Source organism: Pimephales promelas, chromosome 7 (assembly GCF_988280905.1).
Source record: "Pimephales promelas chromosome 7, fPimPro1.hap1.1, whole genome shotgun sequence".
Classification (NCBI taxonomy): domain Eukaryota; kingdom Metazoa; phylum Chordata; class Actinopteri; order Cypriniformes; family Leuciscidae; genus Pimephales; species Pimephales promelas.
In genome coordinates this window covers 25,848,813-25,870,129 of record NC_142775.1, presented here as the reverse complement: position 1 = coordinate 25,870,129, position 21,317 = coordinate 25,848,813, and the positions used below count along the sequence as shown (strand labels likewise).

General features: G+C 37.0%; 5 protein-coding genes and 1 pseudogene across 6 annotated transcripts; all 6 read left to right on the top strand.

The window, feature by feature from the left end:
- Position 1: 1 nt before the first annotated feature.
- Positions 2–5,332, top strand: c9h2orf80 (chromosome 9 C2orf80 homolog). Its single transcript, XM_089133631.1, has 8 exons — positions 2–1,060; positions 1,194–1,275; positions 1,497–1,576; positions 1,668–1,758; positions 2,556–2,618; positions 4,483–4,570; positions 4,695–4,798; positions 4,946–5,332. The coding sequence occupies exons 1-8, from the start codon at positions 1,020–1,022 to the stop codon at positions 5,012–5,014; spliced, it is 618 nt and encodes a 205-aa protein (XP_088989757.1). The 5' UTR covers positions 2–1,019; the 3' UTR covers positions 5,015–5,332.
- A 178-nt stretch (positions 5,333–5,510) lies between these two features.
- LOC120467195 (gamma-crystallin M2 pseudogene) lies at positions 5,511–6,457 on the top strand (annotated as a pseudogene).
- A 2,232-nt stretch (positions 6,458–8,689) lies between these two features.
- On the top strand, positions 8,690–10,472 carry LOC120466719 (gamma-crystallin M2). Its single transcript, XM_039655303.2, has 3 exons — positions 8,690–8,698; positions 8,782–9,024; positions 10,209–10,472. Exons 1-3 carry the CDS (start codon positions 8,690–8,692, stop codon positions 10,470–10,472), a joined length of 516 nt encoding a protein of 171 aa, XP_039511237.2.
- A 3,086-nt stretch (positions 10,473–13,558) lies between these two features.
- On the top strand, positions 13,559–14,471 carry LOC120466708 (gamma-crystallin D). The gene is made up of 3 exons (XM_039655289.2): positions 13,559–13,567; positions 13,725–13,967; positions 14,154–14,471. The coding sequence occupies exons 1-3, from the start codon at positions 13,559–13,561 to the stop codon at positions 14,469–14,471; spliced, it is 570 nt and encodes a 189-aa protein (XP_039511223.2).
- Positions 14,472–15,092: 621 nt separating this feature from the next.
- LOC148978354 (gamma-crystallin M2-like) lies at positions 15,093–15,925 on the top strand. Its single transcript, XM_039655290.2, has 3 exons — positions 15,093–15,107; positions 15,245–15,487; positions 15,650–15,925. The coding sequence occupies exons 1-3, from the start codon at positions 15,093–15,095 to the stop codon at positions 15,923–15,925; spliced, it is 534 nt and encodes a 177-aa protein (XP_039511224.2).
- A 2,013-nt stretch (positions 15,926–17,938) lies between these two features.
- On the top strand, positions 17,939–18,698 carry LOC120466720 (gamma-crystallin M2). Of its 2 annotated transcripts, none has more exons than XM_039655304.2 (3): positions 17,939–17,950; positions 18,087–18,329; positions 18,426–18,698. In XM_039655304.2, the coding sequence occupies exons 1-3, from the start codon at positions 17,942–17,944 to the stop codon at positions 18,696–18,698; spliced, it is 525 nt and encodes a 174-aa protein (XP_039511238.1). In that variant the 5' UTR covers positions 17,939–17,941. The 2 variants fall into 2 exon arrangements, with proteins under 2 accessions (XP_039511238.1, XP_088989400.1); XM_089133274.1 differs by having other exon boundaries at positions 17,942–17,950; positions 18,087–18,334; positions 18,431–18,698.
- The last annotated feature ends 2,619 nt before the right edge of the window (positions 18,699–21,317 follow it).

Genomic DNA, 21,317 nt, shown 5'->3' with positions numbered 1-21,317 from the left:
CTTGGATGAAATGGGGGTGAGTAAATTATCAGTAAAAGTTTTTTTTTTTTTTTTTTTGAAAAAAACTAGTGAACTACTCCTTTAAACTAAGCCTTCAGATCTCAGCATAGTTTTATTCTTGTGCATTTAGGCAATTTCGTTTGAATTTTAAATTTGATTTATTTATGTGGTTAATAAAGAGAACCTGCTCTATTCGCTGTTTATTATTAAGTTGATTCTGCTTTCCAACCCTAAGTTGTGTTCCTACTGATCATATGGAAGTAATCTCCAATCTCTTTCCCAACTCATTTTATATATAAATGAACGTTGTATCTGTGTTATGTAACCGAGCACTGGCCGACAGTGTTAAAGTGATTAAAGGACTGAATGAATTATTTAGAGGACTGTTCACATGAGAGGACTACGATTCCGAGTTTGAGTAGGGGTTTATGCTGTCTGAAAGCAGATGGAAGCTTCTGATATACTGTCTTATTATGCTATCGGGAAGTGTTAGTTTGAGGTAAGTTTAGATGTTTTCTTAGTTTACAACAATTTGTATGTGTTTTGTATATCAGTATTTTTGTGTCAAGGCATAAGTAGATGCATTACATTAAAATGTAATTGGTTTATATTTATGAACTTCTTTTTTTAATTTTTTTATTAGGCATTTGTAACTTGTTGGATCAACCCAATGTTTTTGTACATTGTAGTCTAATTAGATGCCTCAGGTAACCTAACACAAGTCTGTTAGATACTCTGTCAAATTTTCGTCTCAGTTTTCCTGTTCATTGGAAGCCAAAGTTTGCAGTTTGCTTCCTGTGTTTAGTGTTGCCCCTGGAGAGGATTAATGTTGTACTGTTGATTTTATAAGTGCTTTGTAAATAAAGATTATTATTAATATTATAGGTAAAGGATCGTTTTTAAACCTTATAATGCTTATTTTTGAATTTATCACATTACTGTTATAATAGAATTTCAACGATTTTTCCAGACTGAATTTTGGCATAAAGAATTAAGTGTCTCAACTGAGGGTATACATTATGGAGGCCAAGCGATTGAAGAGGGATGTTAAAACATTGCTGTAAGTGTGAAATAAATTCACTAAAATGTATCCGGAAAAAATATAAGTTTACTTTATTTAAAGGAAGAACAAAAAAATCGTAAACCTTTTAACTGTTGCTGAAAATGTCTGTATATATTTTAATATCTTTTAGTGGTGAATATATTGGACAGCGACTCAGAGAAAATGGTTTTGATCCAAAAGGGAAAAGCACTTTTACAATGTTAGATGATTTGGTAAGTCAATTTTAAAACATCCGTTTAATTTCAAAGGTTATATTGTCCTATTGAGATGAAAATTTAGTTGTGAGTTGATGTTTTTTTTATGTTATAATCATAAATGTTCTGGGGGAAAAAAAATTTGTGTATTGCTAAATATATATATATATATATATATATATATATATATATATATATTTTTTTTTTTTTTTTTTTTTTTTTTTTTACACATACTGTAGGCCCATTATGATTTGGCTATAAGTGTGGCTTTGTGGAGGCTCAATAATGATGAGAAGAATTTAGTTGAGAACAACTACATGTGAGTAATTTATATAACTGAAATGTGTGTATGTTTAATGCTATTTTGCAGTGTTTGCATACAATCACATTTGATCATACTATCTTTGTAGAGGAATTGGAAGTTTACAACATATTAGCCAGTACCCTAATCGCCTGGAAAGAGAAGCAATGATCCTTTCTTCCTTTGCTGGAATGCTTCTGGTAAGGTTCAGAGGAGAGTATTATTTGCCAGTTTCTATGTGATTCCAAAGCTGACAAAATAATAAATGAATATACAAATAAACAAAAATAATTAAAATTGCTTGACAAATATTTTCAAGTGGTTTCCCAAAATTCAACTGAAAATGCTTGGTTTGGTTTGGAGGTTTAATTCTTTCTATTGCAACTATGATTGTGTTTTTTCTTTCATTTATTTATTTATTTATTTATACTTTAATTTATTTTCACATTTATTTCTACATTTTTTGGAGGTAAAACGCCCCCCTCATTAGCATACAGACAGACCAGAGCTCAAACTGGCAGTGAGATGGTCCTCACTGCACAACACGAAATCCAGGGTAAGGAAATCCACCTTATAAACGTAAACCTACCCATCTCCACCCCCTGATCCTAATCCTACCCATCTCTGCCCCCTGATCCATAACCACACCCCTAATCCTACCCATCTCCACCCCTTGATCCTAACCCCACCTCTAATCCTACCCATCTCCATCCCTTAGATCTGGATCCAACTCCGCCCCCTGGATCTCGTGTTCTGCAATGAGGTGCTGGTGGCAATGCTGAAGTTTTGAGGCCACAGTGACACCTTATGGTGTGACCAAATGAACCACAAATAAATTAATCATACATGAATAAATAAATAAATTGGGGAAAAAATACAATTATAATTAAATAAGGAAATAAAAGCAGACAATATATATATATTAATTTGTCAGCTTTGGAATTCCATTTTCAACAGAAATTCTGTTTTTGACAAGTTTATGTCCTCTCATTTTCAGAACAGCTTACCTATAGAAGACATTCTGTCTCTGTACAGTTGCAAACCATCTGCATCTTATAAGGTATTAGAGATTATTTATTATTTGAGAGTGTGTTTGTCACACAAGTGAGCAGATGTCACGCAGGATAAAAGTGGGAGGGATATACGGGAGTGTATACCATGAAGCCGGTTTAGGTGGCTAGCCAGGTATGTTTCAGTTTAGCTTGTGCCAACACTGCCAGGCACAATGAAAGTGGTTTGGCTTTTAGCTGTGCTCATCGCCATAGTGACTTATGCTTCACGGCTAACCTGCTCTGGGGCAACTTATGCTCCAGGTAAGATATTTTAAACAAAATTGGAACAAAATCAGCTGTGAGCAAAATAAGTCCCCCGTTTCTACTCCAAATGAAAGGTCAATAGATATAAATTATTTTTAAAGAAAAAATCATCTGGCTTTTAGCAATGCTTATTTATGGTAATAATATTGTATGATTTAGATATTATAAAGAGATACTGGTATTGGAGATACTGGAATTATACCCATCCATTACACATGTACAAATTTAGTTGAACAACTATTATTATGCTCTTATTTTAAATGATTAACTTATAAACATATAAAGGTAAAATAAATAAGCTTTAGGATCAACAGATAAAGTTAACAACTTTTGCATTGATATAGCACGATTTTTTTTTCTTTTAGTCGTCCTTTAATATACAGCTCTTTTCTTCTTGCTGTGCAAATTTGTTTAAATGCATTTTTTTTTTCAATCTCGTAATTTGCAGTGAAGTGAGAAAAGTGAATCGCAGTTTCACTATTCCACAGCATGTGATTGGCTGTTCTCTAGCGATGTCACATCTAAACCCCCAAACTCAGGATCAAAGCCTGAGTTGACAGAGAAAGTTGATTTTCAACATAATGGTACCAGCAAAGCCTGACTGGATTGGTTTGGTTTTGTCAACTCAAAACTAATCCTGTAACCTGTAACCCTGTTTGTTCAACTTCCATCATGGTACTGGCCCATGATCTGTAAATAGAAAGCCTTTAATTGTTGTTTAGTCTGTCATTTAGTCTGTCATTTCACATTATACTTCTCAACCAGGAGGTCAGGAGCCACTAGAGGACCTCAACAAACCTAAGAGTTTTTTTTTATTAATATATATATATATATATATATATATATATATATATATATATATATATATATATATATATGAAGAGTTCAGATGCAAAAGCCTCTAAATGCCATTTGAAATTTTCTTCTTTAATGATGATTTTTATCAAACTTGTATATTTAAGTTCAGTAATTTCACTTAAATAACAATTAATAGGTAATCTTCATTGCCATTTAAGTGAAATCACTGAACTTAAATATACAAGCTTGAAAAAAATGATCATTCTAGAAGAAAATTTCAATTGGCATTTAGAGGCTTTTGCATCTGAACTCTTCATATATATAAAAAGGTAACTATTTTTTATTTATTTATAGTTGTATGTATGTATTAATCTAACTGCATTATTAAAAATGTAATACAAATAGTAAATAAAAAAATAATAGTAATGATATATTTTTTTCCTCAATTTCTTTTCTTGATAAATATAGGCCAATAGTTCTTGACACTTCTGAAATTACCAACTGAAACATTATTAAAAATGACATATCAGTTTAGGTTAATAAAAAAAAGCTTGAAAAAGAGCAGTCATAATGACCACAGAAATACCAAAATCAATATTTTATCATGCAGTAAATAGAGGGCCTTCAAATTGAGACAGGTTGAGAGCCGCTATACTTTATACCTTATACAGACATATGAACAAACATGAAGTCATGAAAAGAATCCCTCTTTAATTGCTTTAACTGAAGAGTTTCATGTCATCAAATTTCACTTTAGAAAATGAGAAAAGGCTTAGTTTTAAAATTATTTCAATGTCTTTTGCTCAACAGGGCAACATTGTTCACCCATTCTCCCTCTCTTATCATCCATTTGCTATGCTTAGTTCATTCAAAGCAGTAGAGCACTCAAGAAAACACAGTATGTGACCTTTTACTTATTTTAATAATAACATTTGTTATTGCATACATTGAAAGTGATCACAAAAAAAATAGAACAAAAGGTTATGTTGATTGTTTATCATTGCCTTTTGTCTCTTTACCAGCCCAGGCGCTGAAACGCGGGATCAAAGAACACAGTAAACAGAAAGTCTCTGGAGTAACAGAGACACTGGAGTCCTCCTCTTCCAGCTCCTCATTTAGTGTGAGTGTAAGTCTTCTTTTCCTCGGATACATTCTACCACAATCTGTTATAACACTCAGTAAAAAAAAAAACAATGCACTCATAAAGTTGAAAATTACTGCCACCATGTGCTCAGATTATGTAATTGTTGTACATGTCTTTTGACATAAACAGGACAGTGAGGACTCTTTAAAAGATGAAACCGCTCACTATGAGGGCTCACAAGAATCTCTGCAGGACTGAAAACAGCAGCTGTCCAACAAGCAAATATTAATTTGCATGTGGTTTATTAAACACTGATTACACATGTACCATCCTTGCAGGTGGTTTGTCTTATATGGTTAAAATTTTGGTTATTTCCCAATACTTTGTACACAGCCAGGGAATAATAAAGAGAGATGATTCATTTAGAGTAATCCATTTGATAAATATCAACTATCAAGATTACTTATTTACTGACTTTATCCAACATGTTCACACAGTCTCTTTTAGAAATGGAAAGTGTGTATAATTATTTTGCCCATGCATTCTCATTTTTTAGTACGTGTGAATGAAGATACAATGTTAAATATGCAGTAATCAATAAAGTTCCATTGCAGATCTATTTCATTCTGTTGGTGCATTCCATTTCTAAGCAATAATTCCATCACATAAAGAATCTCATTAGTGCCTGGATCAAAACAGAGGAGGGCAGCTAAGGTCAGTAATTTGCCATGTAGGAATTTTGATTTGATGAATCATGGCTTTTACATCTATGGATAGGATTAAGAGGTAAGCACTAGCATCAGAATGTCAAATTCCAGTCATTGAGAGGACAAATAAAGTTTGATCCACCATGTTGATGGAGGTTTAAAAAGCAGACATCATGCCCTAGTTTGTTTCTCTTGTTTGGGATTGTTTCCTGAGGTTCACATCATAACGAGTAAGGTGAATGGGACAGTCAAAGACTTACATTTTTGAGGAAACTTTAGGTTTGCATTTGACTATGAACAATTGTTAGCCAAATCCTTGTTATACTTAACTGTAAGAAACTTCCCGGGTCGCTCCTATGACTGTGGAACAGACTGCCCAGACATGCACCCTCATTTCAGTCGATGCAACTATATCAGAGTGGAGAGTGGCTGCTGGGTCCTGTATGAAAGACCCAACTACTCTGGTTTCCAGTATGTGCTAACCAGGGGAGAGTATCCTGAATATCAGCGCTGGATGGGCTACAATGACACTATTCGCTCATACCGTACATTTTCCAATGTGAGTAATGCGTGTGAACGATGATTATTCCATCTTTAGTTTCCTGTTCTGACTCACAAAAACGTTCTCAGTGCCCACAGTGTGTAAGCCTCTTGTTGTATTTTGTTGTTGTACACATTAACATGGCACTCTTGACTGTAACTATTGGAAACTTGCAGAAAAGTGGCGGATCCATTCTGCACAAGAATCTACAATCAGCCAGATTTGTAGAAGGCCAGATGATGGAATTCAGTGATGACTGCAGGTCCATCTATGAAAGCTTCCTGTGCTGCAGCATTCACTCTTGGAATATCATGGAGGGATACTGGACCCTCTGAGCACCCCAGTTTTCGAGGCCGCCAGTATTTCATGCCAACCAGCGAGTATCGCAAGTCCAGCAACTTGGATGCCATGTGTGCCACCATTGGCTCCTTCTGCAAAATCACTGATTTTTAAATTCCACATTATTAAAATAATTGTGCCTTTACAATAAAATGTCACAAAACCATATTGTTTTCATTGTATTCATGCTGCAGATCTGTCATTCACACACTTAAGTTTATTATTACAGCTGTACATGATCAAGATTTCAGACTTATGGCATCTGTGGGGGATGCTTTAATTTTTAAAAGAGAAGAGGGATACACTTTATTTTGATTGTCCACTTTAGACATTCTAGTAAATGAAAGCGTCAGGTAATTCATTTATTACCTATTACCGGGATAGTCCCTTCCTATACATCCCAGGGAGTCGGCTGCGCCCCTATTTCGTCTTCAGGGAGGAAAAGCAGATTCCGTACCCTCGGAATTGCAAGCTATTGGGGCCTATATGCCAAAGAACATTATTATCACAATACTTGCTTGCTGGGCTGTTAATAAATGCATGCTTGTTATGTTATTTTGCCTCCCGAATGGTACAACTACAAATAACTTGTCAACTAACTCTCATCAGAGTATTAGTGTAACGGTTACCAGCTGGAGTGCCCTATTTATCCACCAGAGGGCACTCCAGATAGACTAGGGTTCCCACGAACTCCATTTCCCATAATGCCCCGTACCTAGGTCTAATCACCAACACAGGTGTTCCTCATTTACCCCTCCATATAAGCTGCTCTCTGACTCTCAATCAGGGCGAAGTCTTGTTTTGCCCTGGCAACATTTCTGAGCGGTTTCCCTGTGATTATCTGGATTCTCTGGTTATCGACCCTCGACTGTTCCTGGACTTTGATTCTCTGTTTGCTGCCTGCCCCGACCCTTGCCTGTCTCTCTGGATTACGATTGTTGCCGCCTGTCCTGACCTCTGCCTGGTATTGTTTATGATCTGGATTGCCTGCTCTATATTGAATGCTGATCGTTGACTTCTGCCTGTCTGACTCTTCTTAATAAATATAACTGCACATGGATCTGCACGCTTCCGCCTCTCCGTGACAATTAGTAGACTGGGTTAAGTGTTAGGGTGTGGTAACTAAAATAATTTGATATGTAGTTACAAAAGTACTTATTACATCATAATAATTTGTTAGCAAATATTAAGCAGACAGTCTTCTAATACTCTAATAAGAGTTAGTTGACATATAGTTGCAAAGTTACTTCTGGTTAGTAGATTGTCAAAAGTAGACCATCGGGAGAAAAAGTGTTCCCAAGTTTAGTATTTCTTTATGTTTACCTATGTGAATTATTTAGAAATAATAAGGCATTATAATCAATGTAAATTGCACTTTTGCTTTTGGAATCAAGCAAGTTATACGTTATATATTTTAACGATTGTATTGTAATGATAAACTAAATGTCACTACAGGCTACCATGTAGATCATACCATGCTGGTAACATAATTAGTCATTGACAATTATTTGAATGAAGTAGCCATCCTACACTGGCTGTTACGGTAGTGTGGTGCCCAGGAAGCACAAGGAGACAAGGAGAACCGGTCAACAGGAATTTAATCAAATAATCCAGGGAAACAGTAACCACACTATACATCAACGAGAACGGACCAGGAGTGAGGAGAACACAGGGTTTAAATACACTAGAACAGACTAGGGGAACAAGGCACAGCTGGGGCAAAATTAACCAAACACAGGTGAAGGGACTGAATACAAACGAGGAGCGGGAAACTAGAAACAGGACTGAACCAAATACACAAAGAATGGGGGACCACAGGACACACATGTAACACTGGCACGGTACTGCAAAACATTAATTGGTCCAATACATAGTGAGATGATTAATGGCAATGGGATTGCCATTGACATCAAACTGTACATATATGGATTTTTTTTTCTTTTCAACAGATATCCTCATGAAACCTATATAAACATTCACTATCAGCTATCCTTAAGGCATTTCACAATATTAGAAGCAAAACTATCAGTTTAAATTCAATTATTTTATTTAAAATGTCTAATTCTAAAACTAACACCATTGTTGTGTTGTTTTCCTAGACCTTTCCAGCAGCTTTCAACAGAGCAGCTTTTGCTGGAAAAACTAATGTTATGGAGGCAATCAAAGTGATTGTTTAAGCTAAAACAGACAGTCATGTTTGCAGATTTCCTGTACAGTTTCTGCTGACATGAGTACACTGTGATTTAAATGACAACGCAAACAGTAGTACCATTATCTTCTTGGATATATATTAGTATAGTTCCAGCTTGGCACCTGCACAGGAAGGATCTCAAAGCCCTTGTAAACATGGGAAAGGTCTGAATGAATTACAATAACATATGAGTCATAAATTAATTATTATTTTGCTTCTCTCCTTATCTACATATTGTTTTCTCTAGATTATCTTTTACGAGGACAGGAACTTCGGTGGCCGTCACCATGAGTGCGTGAGTGACTGCGCTGACCTGCATTCCTACTTCAATCGCTGTCACTCCATTAGAGTGGAAAGTGGTTGCTTCATGGTCTATGACCGAAGCAACTTCATGGGACACCAGTACTTTCTGAGAAGGGGCGAGTATCCCGATTACATGCGTATGATGGGAATGAATAATTGCATCAGATCCTGTCGTATGATCCCAATGGTAAAGACTGAAGCAAATCATTATCTAAAGTTCTCAATGGTCTTGTTTTGCAACACATTCTCACCCCAAGGCGTCACCTTTGACCATGCTTCAATATTTGACGTTTTAGGCGCCCTTTAGCGTCACTTACATGACGCGATCCTACGGCGTCATCTAACTGACGCTAAAGGAAAGCGTCAGTTAGAGGACCGGTTAGGTTTAGGTATGGGGTGGGGGTAGGGTACACGCGATCCTAGGGCGTCATCTAACTGACGCTAAAGGGTGCCTAAAGCGTCAGATATTGAAGCATGGTCAAATGCTTCCCAAGGCGTCAGTTAGGTGACGCCTTGGGAGTGAGAATGGGCTGTGTTTTAATACATTGAGGTTAAGTAATCAGCCTTAAAGGGTTAGTTCACCCCAAAATGAAAATTCTGTCAGTATTTACTCACCCTCATGTTGTTCCAACCCTGTAAGACCTTCGTTCATCTTCTGAACACAAATTAAGATATTTAAGATATTAAGATCGCTCCTGCATACAGTCCATAGGCTTCTTGAGGGACTGGCTCTTGCTGTCCTTAAAGACATCGTTAAAATAGTCCAAGTGACTACAGGGGCTCAATCTTAAGTTTATCAAACGACGAGAACACTTTTGTGCGCAAAAAAACAACAAAAATAACGACTTTATTTAAACTATTCACTTCCTTCTCCATAAGCCTGTAAGTCAGTTAACGTAGTGTGATTGCGTAGAGCTACGTCACACGTAGGCTCACTATTGGCCGACGCTGGTCATGTGTGTGTGATGCGTGTGACGTACAATAACAGAAGCTTACGCTATTAAACTAGTATCCTGACTCGTGCAGAGGGAGAAATAAACGAATAGTTGAAATAAAGTCGTTATTTTTGTTGTTTTTTTGCGCACAAAAGTGTTCTCGTCGTTTGATAAACTTAAGATTGAGCCTCTGTAGTCACTTAGACTATTTTAACGATGTCTTTAATGACTTTTCGAGGACAGCAAGAGCCAGTCCCTCAAGAAGCCTATGGACTGTATGCAGGAGCGATCTTAATATCCTAAATATCTTAATTTGTGTTCCGAAGATGAACGAAGGTCTTACGGGGTTGAAACAACATGAGGGTGAGTAAATACTGACAGAATTTTTATTTTGGGGTGAACTAACCCTTTAACTCCTGTTTTGTTACCCATTTAGCATCATGGGTCCTTCAGAATGAGGCTCTATGAACGCTCTGACATGATGATGGAGCTCATGGATGATTGCCCTAATCTTATGGAACGCTTTAATGCGTCCGACTTCCATTCCTGCCATGTGATGGATGGTCACTGGCTTGGGTATGAGCAGCCCAACTATATGGGCAGGCACTTCTACATGAGGCCTGGGGAGTACAAGAAGTACAGTGACTGGGGTGGCATGAGTTCAAAGATAGGCTCCATCAGACGAATCATGGATCTCTAATGAAAGGAGTCCTTTTGAAATGTCTGCTGTATGCCCTTTTTCACACACTAAATAAAATGGTGTCTGTGCTCAAGTGTATTCAGTTTTGTTCTTGCACCCTCTACCTGAGGGGGTCACTGCCTGAAGATGAGACTTGCTACAGGCTTCCAGACTACTTTACACTGTTCAGTAACCTGAATAAAATTATAAAGACAATTTTCTCCATGAGACAGGTGTTGAGTGTTCTTTTTGATTGTAATGCACATTAAACTCACTCATTGTGAATAACTTATGATAAACAGATGAATAGGAAAAAAATGAAAGCTTTAGTGTGAGTTCTACCGTAAGTTCTCCTTCATCCTCCCCACCACCACCTTCAGGCAGAACATGCAGACACCGCTACTGTCACATTGCTTGCTAAGGACCTGGTCTACGCCAAAGGAAAGAAGCGTAAATGGATGGAGAAGCAAAGGTTACTGTAAAGCTACATCTTAGTTTGTGCTTATCTTGGCGAAAGCCAAGTACAAATCAGCATGAAGTTTTAACATCTACTCTCATGTAATGGAAATCATGAAGATCTGGATACGTCCAGTGACTACAGTGAATAGTGATGCTGGTAACAAGGGAAATACCTTGTGACAGCCTGGAGAGACAGCTGACAGGAGGAAAGATACCCCATTGAGGCCGGTAAGGGTTAGCTACCCTTGTCAGCAGTATCCAGCTCCGTGTTTACAGGATGCTGGAGACACCCACCCAAAGCTTCTGAGAAATTAAAGAGAAAAATACCCCTAGAGTCTGCGGGGGCGCAAGATGACTCAATGCTGGGCAACATGGTTAATGACTTGGAAACAGATGGAAAAAGATACGAGTATGGAGAGTAAGACTAGTAAGATCTAAGATCTGCAGTTAGTAAAGTCATTGAATTCCAAGTTTGTGTCTGTGGCTGATGCAAGGTGATAAGGATCAGGGGTCATGACCAAGTACTGTGATGTTTAGCTTTAGCATTGGAAGGCAATAAGTTGCCACCTGTTCTAGCAAAACATTACACACAGAAGACAATATTCCCCCGCTCAGGCGAGCAAGGTGGTAAAACCAATTCTCACCCAGGACTACTGTAAGCTGCTAGGGACTGTAAAATGCTGGCTGATCTTGATCAACGGCTTTATTTTTTCACCTGAGATTGCCACCACTAACCTCCGACCAGATATTAATTTGTGGTCTGGATCAGCAGTCCAACTGATAGAGTTAACAGTGCCATGGGAGGATGCGGTAGATATGGCATATGAGAGGAAGAAACTGCGGTATACTCATCTGGCCACGGAAGCAGAACAGCGAGGATGGAGAGTGCAGGTTTATCTAGTTGAAGTGGGTTGTCGGATTCTCAGAGACATCGGATTCAGTGGCCAAGAGTTGTGTCGCAAAGTAAAACACTTTTCCGAAGCAGTAGAGAGGAGCAGCAACTGGCTGTGGTTGAGACGGAAATATTCAGGTGCTACGGTTTCGTAGAATTCTTGAAAAACCTGAAGAGTGTGTTGGTTTATTTGTATAGTTTGGATAGTAATTACAGTTATTACGTTCCTGTGTATATTGCGTGAATGAGGGTTGGTGTTTGGGCAGATATGGTGTTTTAGTAGTTTAGGTAGTATGCCATACAAAACCGTTGCCACTGAACCTACTTTATCGAATACAGTGGGAGTCGACAGCCTTAGTCAAACGGATTGGCGCGTATGGCTGGCTTGCGGAGAGATTGTGAGACTATGGTTAGGTCACATGTGAACTACGAGGAAGGAGCAACCTCAGCAGCACGAAGGACGTAAAGGTCAGTCAGCTGGGCTGAGTTGAGTGGGGGCCAGAGTCACTGTCAAGCCCTCTTGAGGTGTCGTGAGCTAGTCAACAAAACACTGAGGATGGAAGGTGCCCACTTGAAGACCCTAGAGATGTCCTCTACTCGGCTCAATCCAGATGGTTGTCATGCTGGTCCACTGGGGAGACCACACTGTAGTTGCAGCCAAGTACACTGCAGCCATTAACGCCGGACAAAAGGAGATTCACATCTCAATAGGGTAGCGTAAATGGATGGAGAAGCATAGGTTACTGTAAAGCTACAGTACGTCTTAGTTTGTGCTTATCTTGGCGAAAGCCAAATACAAACCAGCATGAAATTTTAACATCTACTCTCATGTAATGGAAATCATGTAGATGAACATTAAAAAATAGGATTGTGTATATAAGTTTGTATATAATCTAAATAGAAGAGTGCGACTTAGTGGCTCTTGAGCAATACACTGAACAGTTTAGTTCAGGTGAAGTAGTCTAATGCAGGGGAAACAATTTACAACTAGCTAAAACATTCTGACTGAACTGAACACACTTATAGACTGTTTCCAAAGAGTGGAGTAGATTTTAAACACCAACTGAACAACTCATAATCGGCCTTACAGCCATTAAGTGTGTCCCCGGCGTAAGTGATCTGTGTGTGTACAGTGGGGCTAAAAAGTATGTAGTCTTCTTTACTTATTATACTCATTCTAAGTAGGAGAATGAGTATAGTCATTGGCTGACTAAGTACTTTTTGGCCCCACTGTAGTATAGTGTATGTGTGTTTGGAATATACAAAGTATATATATATATATATATATATATATATATATATATATATATATATATATATATATGAAGAGTTCAGATGCAAAAGCCTCTAAATGCCATTTGAAATTTTCTTCTTTAATGATGATTTTTATCAAACTTGTATATTTAAGTTCAGTAATTACACTTAAATGGCAATGATAATTACCTATTAATTGTTATTTAAGTAAAATTAATTACTGAACTAAAGAGAAATATATATATATATATATATATATATATATCTTATATATATAAAAAAATGAATGTGATAAAAGTCTCTATTTTATCAGCAATATTTTTTAACAAATAATTATAATGTAACTTTAAACCATTTTTTTCCTTTTCCCCCCCTTTTTTGTGCAATTGTAATATGAATGACACACACTGTGTCGGCACTTCGTGTCTACTATATATACCAAAGAGTGTCCTCAAAGTAATGAACAGTGTGACACTCCCATGGTACAACTGCACTGTCAAAAATGGGGAAGGTAATACTGTGAGGAAATTGAGAAAGGGTTTAGGGTTTGGATTAACCCACAAAAAATAGGCTTTTGTTTTGTATATTGAAGACATGTATGATGGTTTACAGTAAATTGTGTATGTATGTGGACTTTCTTTTTCCCCCTTCTATCTCTTTTTTAACAGATAATTTTCTATGAAGACAAATATTTTGGGGGTCATCAATATGAATGCAGTGGTGATTGTGCGGATATGCTCAGCTATCTTAACCGCTGTAACTCTATCGTGGTTGAGAGTGGATGCTTCATGATTTATGAACAACCAAATTACAACGGCCAGCACTTCCTGGTCCGTAAAGGAGAGTATCCAGAGTTTGAAAGCTGGTTGGGCAAAAATGATTCTGTCTGCTCCTGCCGTGTAATTCCCATGGTGATTATATGCTATTATATATGCTTTATTATGCTTGATTATATATGCTTGATACTGTACGTTGAAAGAAATTACAAACTTCACCTTTTTATCACTCCTATGGTTCTTTTGAATTTCAGACATTTTTATTAAAAAATGGGATAGTAGCTGATTTACATACACGTTTTGTTCATCTATCATGCATAGGGATCTTCTCATGAGGTGAACATTTTTGAGAGAATTGAGTATGGAGGTCAAATGATGGCTCTTGTGGAAGACTGTCCAGATTTGATGCACATGTTCCAAACAAACCACATATTCTCCTGCAAGGTAATTGGTGGAAACTGGCTCTTCTTCGAAAATCCCAACTTCAGAGGCAGGATGTACCTCATAAGGCCTGGAGAATACACCAGATTCACTGAATGGGGAGGCATGAGTGCCCGTGTGGGTTCTATCAAACGACTTCAAATTAGCAATATTCATGCATTTATTAGCCATGATAATTATGAAAATCAAGCATGTTGAGTAACTCATTCAGCCTTGACAAACTCTTATGTTACCTTAAAATAAATGTTTATAAAGTATGAATCTTTCATTTTTTTTTTTTAAATTAGGCTATAGCATGTTTTACTTCATACTTGACAGTATATTTTTCAAAACGTAATTTTGTTTCTACGACCAATCAATCAAAATAAAACTGCTTATATATAACTATAATGTTTTCTTTATACAGTTTTAAAAGGAGTTCCGTAAAATGATTCCATATTCTACTTTCATGTTAGTTTACTGGCATTTTTGCTCATTATATAAGATGAATCATATAACAATATTTCAGCTTTCATCCAGACTACTGAACTGATTCAATAAAAGATCTTTTGCATCGATCTATTGTGCTGATTATAGCCAGATTAAAGATTCTGCTTGCAGGACAGGAGCATTTTGTTGAATAAGGAAAAACTGCACCAGGCCAAGCCAAACATAATCAGTTTTTTTTTTCATTGCCCCCCTGATTGTAGCCCCTATGGGCTAAATTTATTTGAATGACAATACTTTATGCTGTGTAATCACATATGCTTCTAGGTTTTATAAAAGACAGTGATAAACTGGATGCTAGTGTTGAGCAGTATAACCCTGCCAGATGCCAACATGACTATCGGAAAAGTAAGATTGTAACTTTTCTCACTCTCAGACTAATATGTTTTTTAACGCTATAGCATGAATCCAGTTCACAGCATGTATTAAAGCTCATATTATTGCAAACTTGAATAGTAGATTTACTGTGCCACTTTCTTTAATAGATTATCTTCTACGAGGACAGGAACTTTCAAGGCCGCCATCATGAGTGCAGCAGCGACTGTGCTGACCTACACCCCTATTTTACCCAATGCAACTCTATCAGGGTAGAGAGTGGGTGCTTCATGGTGTATGAGCACCCAAATTATATGGGACAGCAGTACTTCCTGCGAAGGGGGGATTATTCTGACTGTCAGCGTATGATTGGGTTCAGTAACTATATCAGATCATGCCGTATGATTCCCATGGTAAGTGATTTAAAGGAAAAAATATTAAATGATTAAAAAAATAACCATGCTCTAGTTCATAAATTCAAATGCTTTTGACTGCTGAAACACACTTTGACGTTCTTGCCACATGAAATTATAAATGTGTTGCTTAGTATATCCCAAATGCATGTTTTCTTGTAGCATAATGGTAACTACAGAATGAGACTATATGACCGGGCTGATATGGGAGGTCAGATGATTGAACTCACAGAAGACTGTCCTAACATCATGGAACGCTTCCATACATCTGACATCCACTCCTGCCATGTAATGGACGGTCACTGGCTTCTATACGAGCATCCCAACTACAGGGGACGAATGTACTACCTTGGACCAGGTGAATACAGGAAGTACAGCGAGTGGGGAGGAACGGCCCCGAGAATTGGATCCCTCAGGAGAATAACCACTTTCAACTAGACGACATGAATTGTGCAGACATATATGCACTAAATAAATTCTCTTGACTGAAATATTTGCTTGCCTGGCTATTATTCTGGTGTAGTGTTTTAATATGAACTTAAAATCATTTAAATAATTAAACTGTAACTATAGTTATTCTAAACGTAATTTCCTTCACTGACCTATCAGTGCAGATCTGGTTACCAGACTGGAAAATATTCATTGAAAAATTCAGTGAAGCAAAACTGAGAGCAAACTGTCGATCACACAGCTTATGCTTTTGGCTGAACAATGTGGGGCTCAGTCTGGATTAACTGTCCTCATTGTAGATACTGTAAATCTTTCACTACCATGACAAAATTCAAAAGCAGCTCTTCTATTTAAATGCACATTGACCTGAACGAAATTAGAGGGCGTATTTATTACACATGCAAGTTATCGTGGTTATAAACTACCAAATTACAACGTTTTTTTTTCTCGTAAACTCCTATTCAGCTTTATAATGTAAAGAAGAAGACTGAATATGAAGACTGAATAATCAATCAATTAAGTCATTCTGGATTTTTAAAGTAAGTAATTTAAGTTGTGATTGGGTGGATATAAATTTCAGACAATATCTGCTGCTGCTTCTTTTAAGGTATCCCAATACAGTAACTACTATCAATGTCATGCAGTGCTATTTTATTTTAATAATTTAATACAACTTTTTTACTAATGGAAGAATATTCACAACATGGGAGATGAAAAAGTGTCCTTCTTTTCATGTATTTATGAAAGTATGGCTGAGATTAGGCCTATGTGGTTATTTTTATTCTTGGGATACTCATGCTAACAGGTTTGTGAATAATTTATTCTTTTCTTTTTTTTCTAAAAATTAATCTTTCTCATTTTCGAATAACTTTTGTGCGACTGATAAAAACTATTTGCACACATAGTCAATTGGTAGTTTATGATATCACAAGAACATGTAATAACTGCTTGCTTGATTGCTTTTTACTGTGTATCCTAGGCCTTCTTCTAAAATATGTTTGCATTTTTTTTCACTTGAAAAGTTTTGCATTTTACTTTTGAAAAAATGTAGGCTATTTATCCACATTGAAGAGATTTACAACAAGCACATACATAAAATTATATAATTAGATATATTGCTGTAATTTTTACATTTAAGTTTTTCTACTTGACATTTGCATTATGCTGGATCCACAGCTGTAGGTGTTAGCAAAAAATGACCATCATATTGATAACCAAAACAAAACTTTATGCATATTTTACATGCCACAATTTATTCATTCATTTATACTTTAATTGGGCCTTTTGCTTGTTGCTAATATTGCTAACCTTACTAACAGCTAAAACAAACTAGTTTTTCAAAAAGTTTTATTAACCAATGGTTTTAGCAACGAAACACATCCCTGGAAGTTTCTAGTGATTCTAAAGATCTTGATTAGCTGTTTCATGTTTATTTAGTGTTGGAGCTAAACTCTTCTGGATAGTGGCCCTCCGGGAACTGAATGTGACACCCCAGTTCTAGAGACGAATTGACATCTGAATGAGACAATGCTCACGTAACACTTTTGTTTAATCATTCCCAAAACACAGTTAGTAAATTCTCCATGTAATTTCTGCATTTTTTTCATATTGAAAGAATTTACTGGAAAAAACAAACAAACTGTAAAGTATGTCAGTGCATTTGAAAATCCTATTGAGAATGGAATCTCAGTAACCGCTCCCTCTGTTGAGCAACTTCTTTAATGCAAAAGGGATGTTCCATATTGTTCTGTGAGCATTGTGTTGTGAATGTGAGGGTGCGTACCAGTCATTTCCCTGGACCATGCCAGAGAAAACACCAAGCGTAATTATATATCCTTTTTCAAGTAAAATCCATATTTTGAACCCAATATTGTGCTCCAACAATAAGGTAACATGTGCCAGTACCCTGACATATTCCTGTGATAATTTGAATAACAATACTTTGTTTGTCAAGAGGCAGTATAAAAAGCTTGGGAAGCATATGGAATCTCTCCAACGGTGACCATGGGCAAGGTAGGGTTTTTGGCACCACTTTCATGACTTTTACATTGAATTGCACCTCACCTATTTATACTAACCTTTGCTGCAAACAGATTACTCTCCTGATAGCGGCACTATAATGAAGTGTTGATTTTGTTAACTTTTTCAGATTGTTTTTTACGAGGACAAAAATTTTCAAGGTCGTAGTTATGAGTGCAGCAACGACTGCACAGACCTACACACTTACTTCAGTCGCTGCAACTCCATCAGAGTAGAGAGTGGCTGTTTCATGATCTATGAACGTCCAAATTATATGGGCCACCAGTATTTTATGAAGCGAGGCGAGTATTCTGACTACCAGAGATGGATGGGCTTCAGTAGCTGTATTCGATCCTGTCGCCAGATACCAATGGTGAGGTGCACTGAACGTGCTGCTTTTGTGGGTATACATGACAGTTTCTTTGATGCCAGTGTACTAAATCGTTCCTTTGCATATTGATGTCAACAGTACAGGGGACAATACAGAATGAGGATCTATGAGAAGGCTGATTACGGAGGTCACATGATGGAATTCATGGACGACTGCCCCTGTGTGTCTGACCGTTTCCACCATCGGCATGTGTACTCCTGTAATGTGATGAATGGCTACTGGATCTTCTATGAATATCCCAACTACAGAGGGAGGCAGTACTTCTTAAAACCTGGGGAATACAGGAGATACCGAGACTGGTGTGCTACCTGTGCTATTGTGGGCTCCTTCAGACGAGTCAATGATTATTAGCCATTTGCCATTATTCTGCTTGCACTAATTTCTACGAACTGTTAATATCCTGTTTATAAGCATAACTGTTTATAAACATTTTGATTTTTCACTTCTTGTGCCTGGATATAAAATAAATAAATGATATTTGTAATAAAAAAGTACTCTTGTTTTACTGAATTGTCAGCATCTATAACAGAATTAACTGGATTTTTTCAACTTTTGAACCCTCAAGCCGTATTCACATAGCAGTATGGACAAATTTGGGCACGAAGGTCTCAGGTGTGATCTGAAAATAAATGTTATATCACTCTCTCCGATAAAATAAAGAGTATCAATTTATGCCTTTTTAAAAATGTATTTACCTCTAAAACTACCATATTTTATACGTAAATTATGCTTATTTTTATTTTATATTTAATATTTATTTAACTTGTAAAAATCAATCCAGTAGCTTTAGGCAGCCAAAACCTAAAAATGTTGTGACTTTGGTGTCATATGTTATAATATCAATTGCCACTTGACGACTGTAGTACTCAATGGGTGCATATAGGCTGAACTCTATAAACCATTGTTATAACAAATTTAACCTCTTAAGTTTTTGATTTTATCTCAAGCAAAAATTGTAATTAAAAAACAAAAAAAAAAAAACATTTGTGTTGGGTGAGACTATACAAAGATGCCAAAATATGCTTAGACAAATCTAACCATGCTAAGGAAAAGGTAGTAGATCATTTATCATTTATTTCAAACAAAAAAAAACCCCATAAGATTTCAATAACTCAAAAAAAAAATAAGTGGTACCAAAAAGGTAAGAATAAACCAGTATCCTATGATCTGCATTGTGTTGGATCTATTGATTTTTATTCGACAAATAAAAAACTAAATGTACTGAATTATTATTTTCCCGTTCATTCTTGCCCATTTTTGTCAAGTTTTCAACTTAATATTGTAGAATCGAGTCAAAAAAATTGTGTGATCAGGTGGCAAACTTAGGAAAAGTAGCAAAGTCTTGTACCTCTCAGTTTAAGGAAAGTCTTAAAAAAAAAGATTTTTCCCGAATACGGCTTGAGGATTAATTTGATATTTACATTGTACAACTATTATTTTTGAGTGAATTCAACATCTATCATAGATTTAAGTTGCCATGACACTTAAAATGTAAATGCTAAACAAATGATTTAAGTAACATTGCTACTACAATTTAAGTTATATTAAATTATATAATTTAATTTTATTACATTTAAAGTGATTTAATACATTTAGATAAAAAACTAAGTTTAGATAAAGCAAAATAACCCTAACCCTAAAAGGGATATTTTTAGTTGCGCAAGTAAAGTAATTAAAGTTGTCAGTACTTAACACTTTGAGTAGCTTTAAATTAAGATGAACAAAACACAAAATATACATTTTGATTTAAATAAATGTTTATTTGTAATTTACAGTTATTTTAAAAAACAGCAATACTTTCTGATGATGATTTGAGTTTGCAAACTTAAAAAATAGAGGCAATCATTTGCCTCAAAATTATTTGAGTTAGGTGAACATAACCAGGTTTTCAGCCCGTTCTCATCACAAGGCGTCACCTAACTGACGCTTTTGACCATGCGTCAACATCTGACGTTTTAGGCACCATTTAGCGTCAGTTAGATGACGCTATCCTAGTGGTCTAACCCTAACCCTACAACAAACCTAAACCAACCCACGTCATATAACTGACGCTAAAGGTAAAGCGTCAGTTTTATGACGCTATCCTAGTGGTCTAACCCTACCCCAGACCTAAACCAACCCACGTCATCTTACTGACGCTGAAGGTAAAGTGTCAGTTAGATGACGCCCCAAAATAGCGTCATCCGACTGACGCTAAAGGGTGCCTAAAGCGTCGGATGTTGAAGCATGGTCAAAAGTGTCAGTAATATCTCCTTGGGATGAGAATGCATTCCAGGGTTCCCTTTCAAGGGAACTTCGAGCTGCGTTGTCAAACGCGATGGGAACGCTCTGTGTGATTGCGTCGTGAAGCGTCTGTACAATCAGTCCAATGAGAGAGTAGGACGTCAGGTGACGTCATCGACCAGGAAACTATAAAGCACCCTTGAGATCAGACCGCGACAGCTTCTGTAGCCTTCAGCAAGCAATCTCTGTACTATGTCCTTGTCTATTTATTGTTGTTTGTCAAAGCCAAGAAAATAAATATATATCACTATCTATATTTATGGCAAGCAAGATTATAGACGCTGTGTGGTTCCCTGCCCTCGTTACATCAGGGGTGGGGACACACATCAGCTATTTGTTTGGGAGTGGAGCATGTCAGCAGTCAGTTCTCGAGGTAGCTGACTGTGGGCATTGCGAGAAGCTGTCCGCGAGGACGCTCCGCTCCCGCCGGGCGTTCTCCGAGGAGGACGGTTCGCGTTCCCCGCGCCGGTCTCTCTGTTGCCGAGGCACGGAGACGACTCGCATTTCGGGGTTCGCAAATGGATCTGACAGCGGTTGGGACGAGCTCATCTCTATCTCAGCTTTCACATGCCAGATCTAGTGGACTGCGATTTCCAGTTCCGAGGAATTGGTATCGTTAGTGTTTGTTTTAAAAAGAAACAGTAGGCTACAAAACAAATAAAAATGTTAAGAGAAAGGCAGATGTTT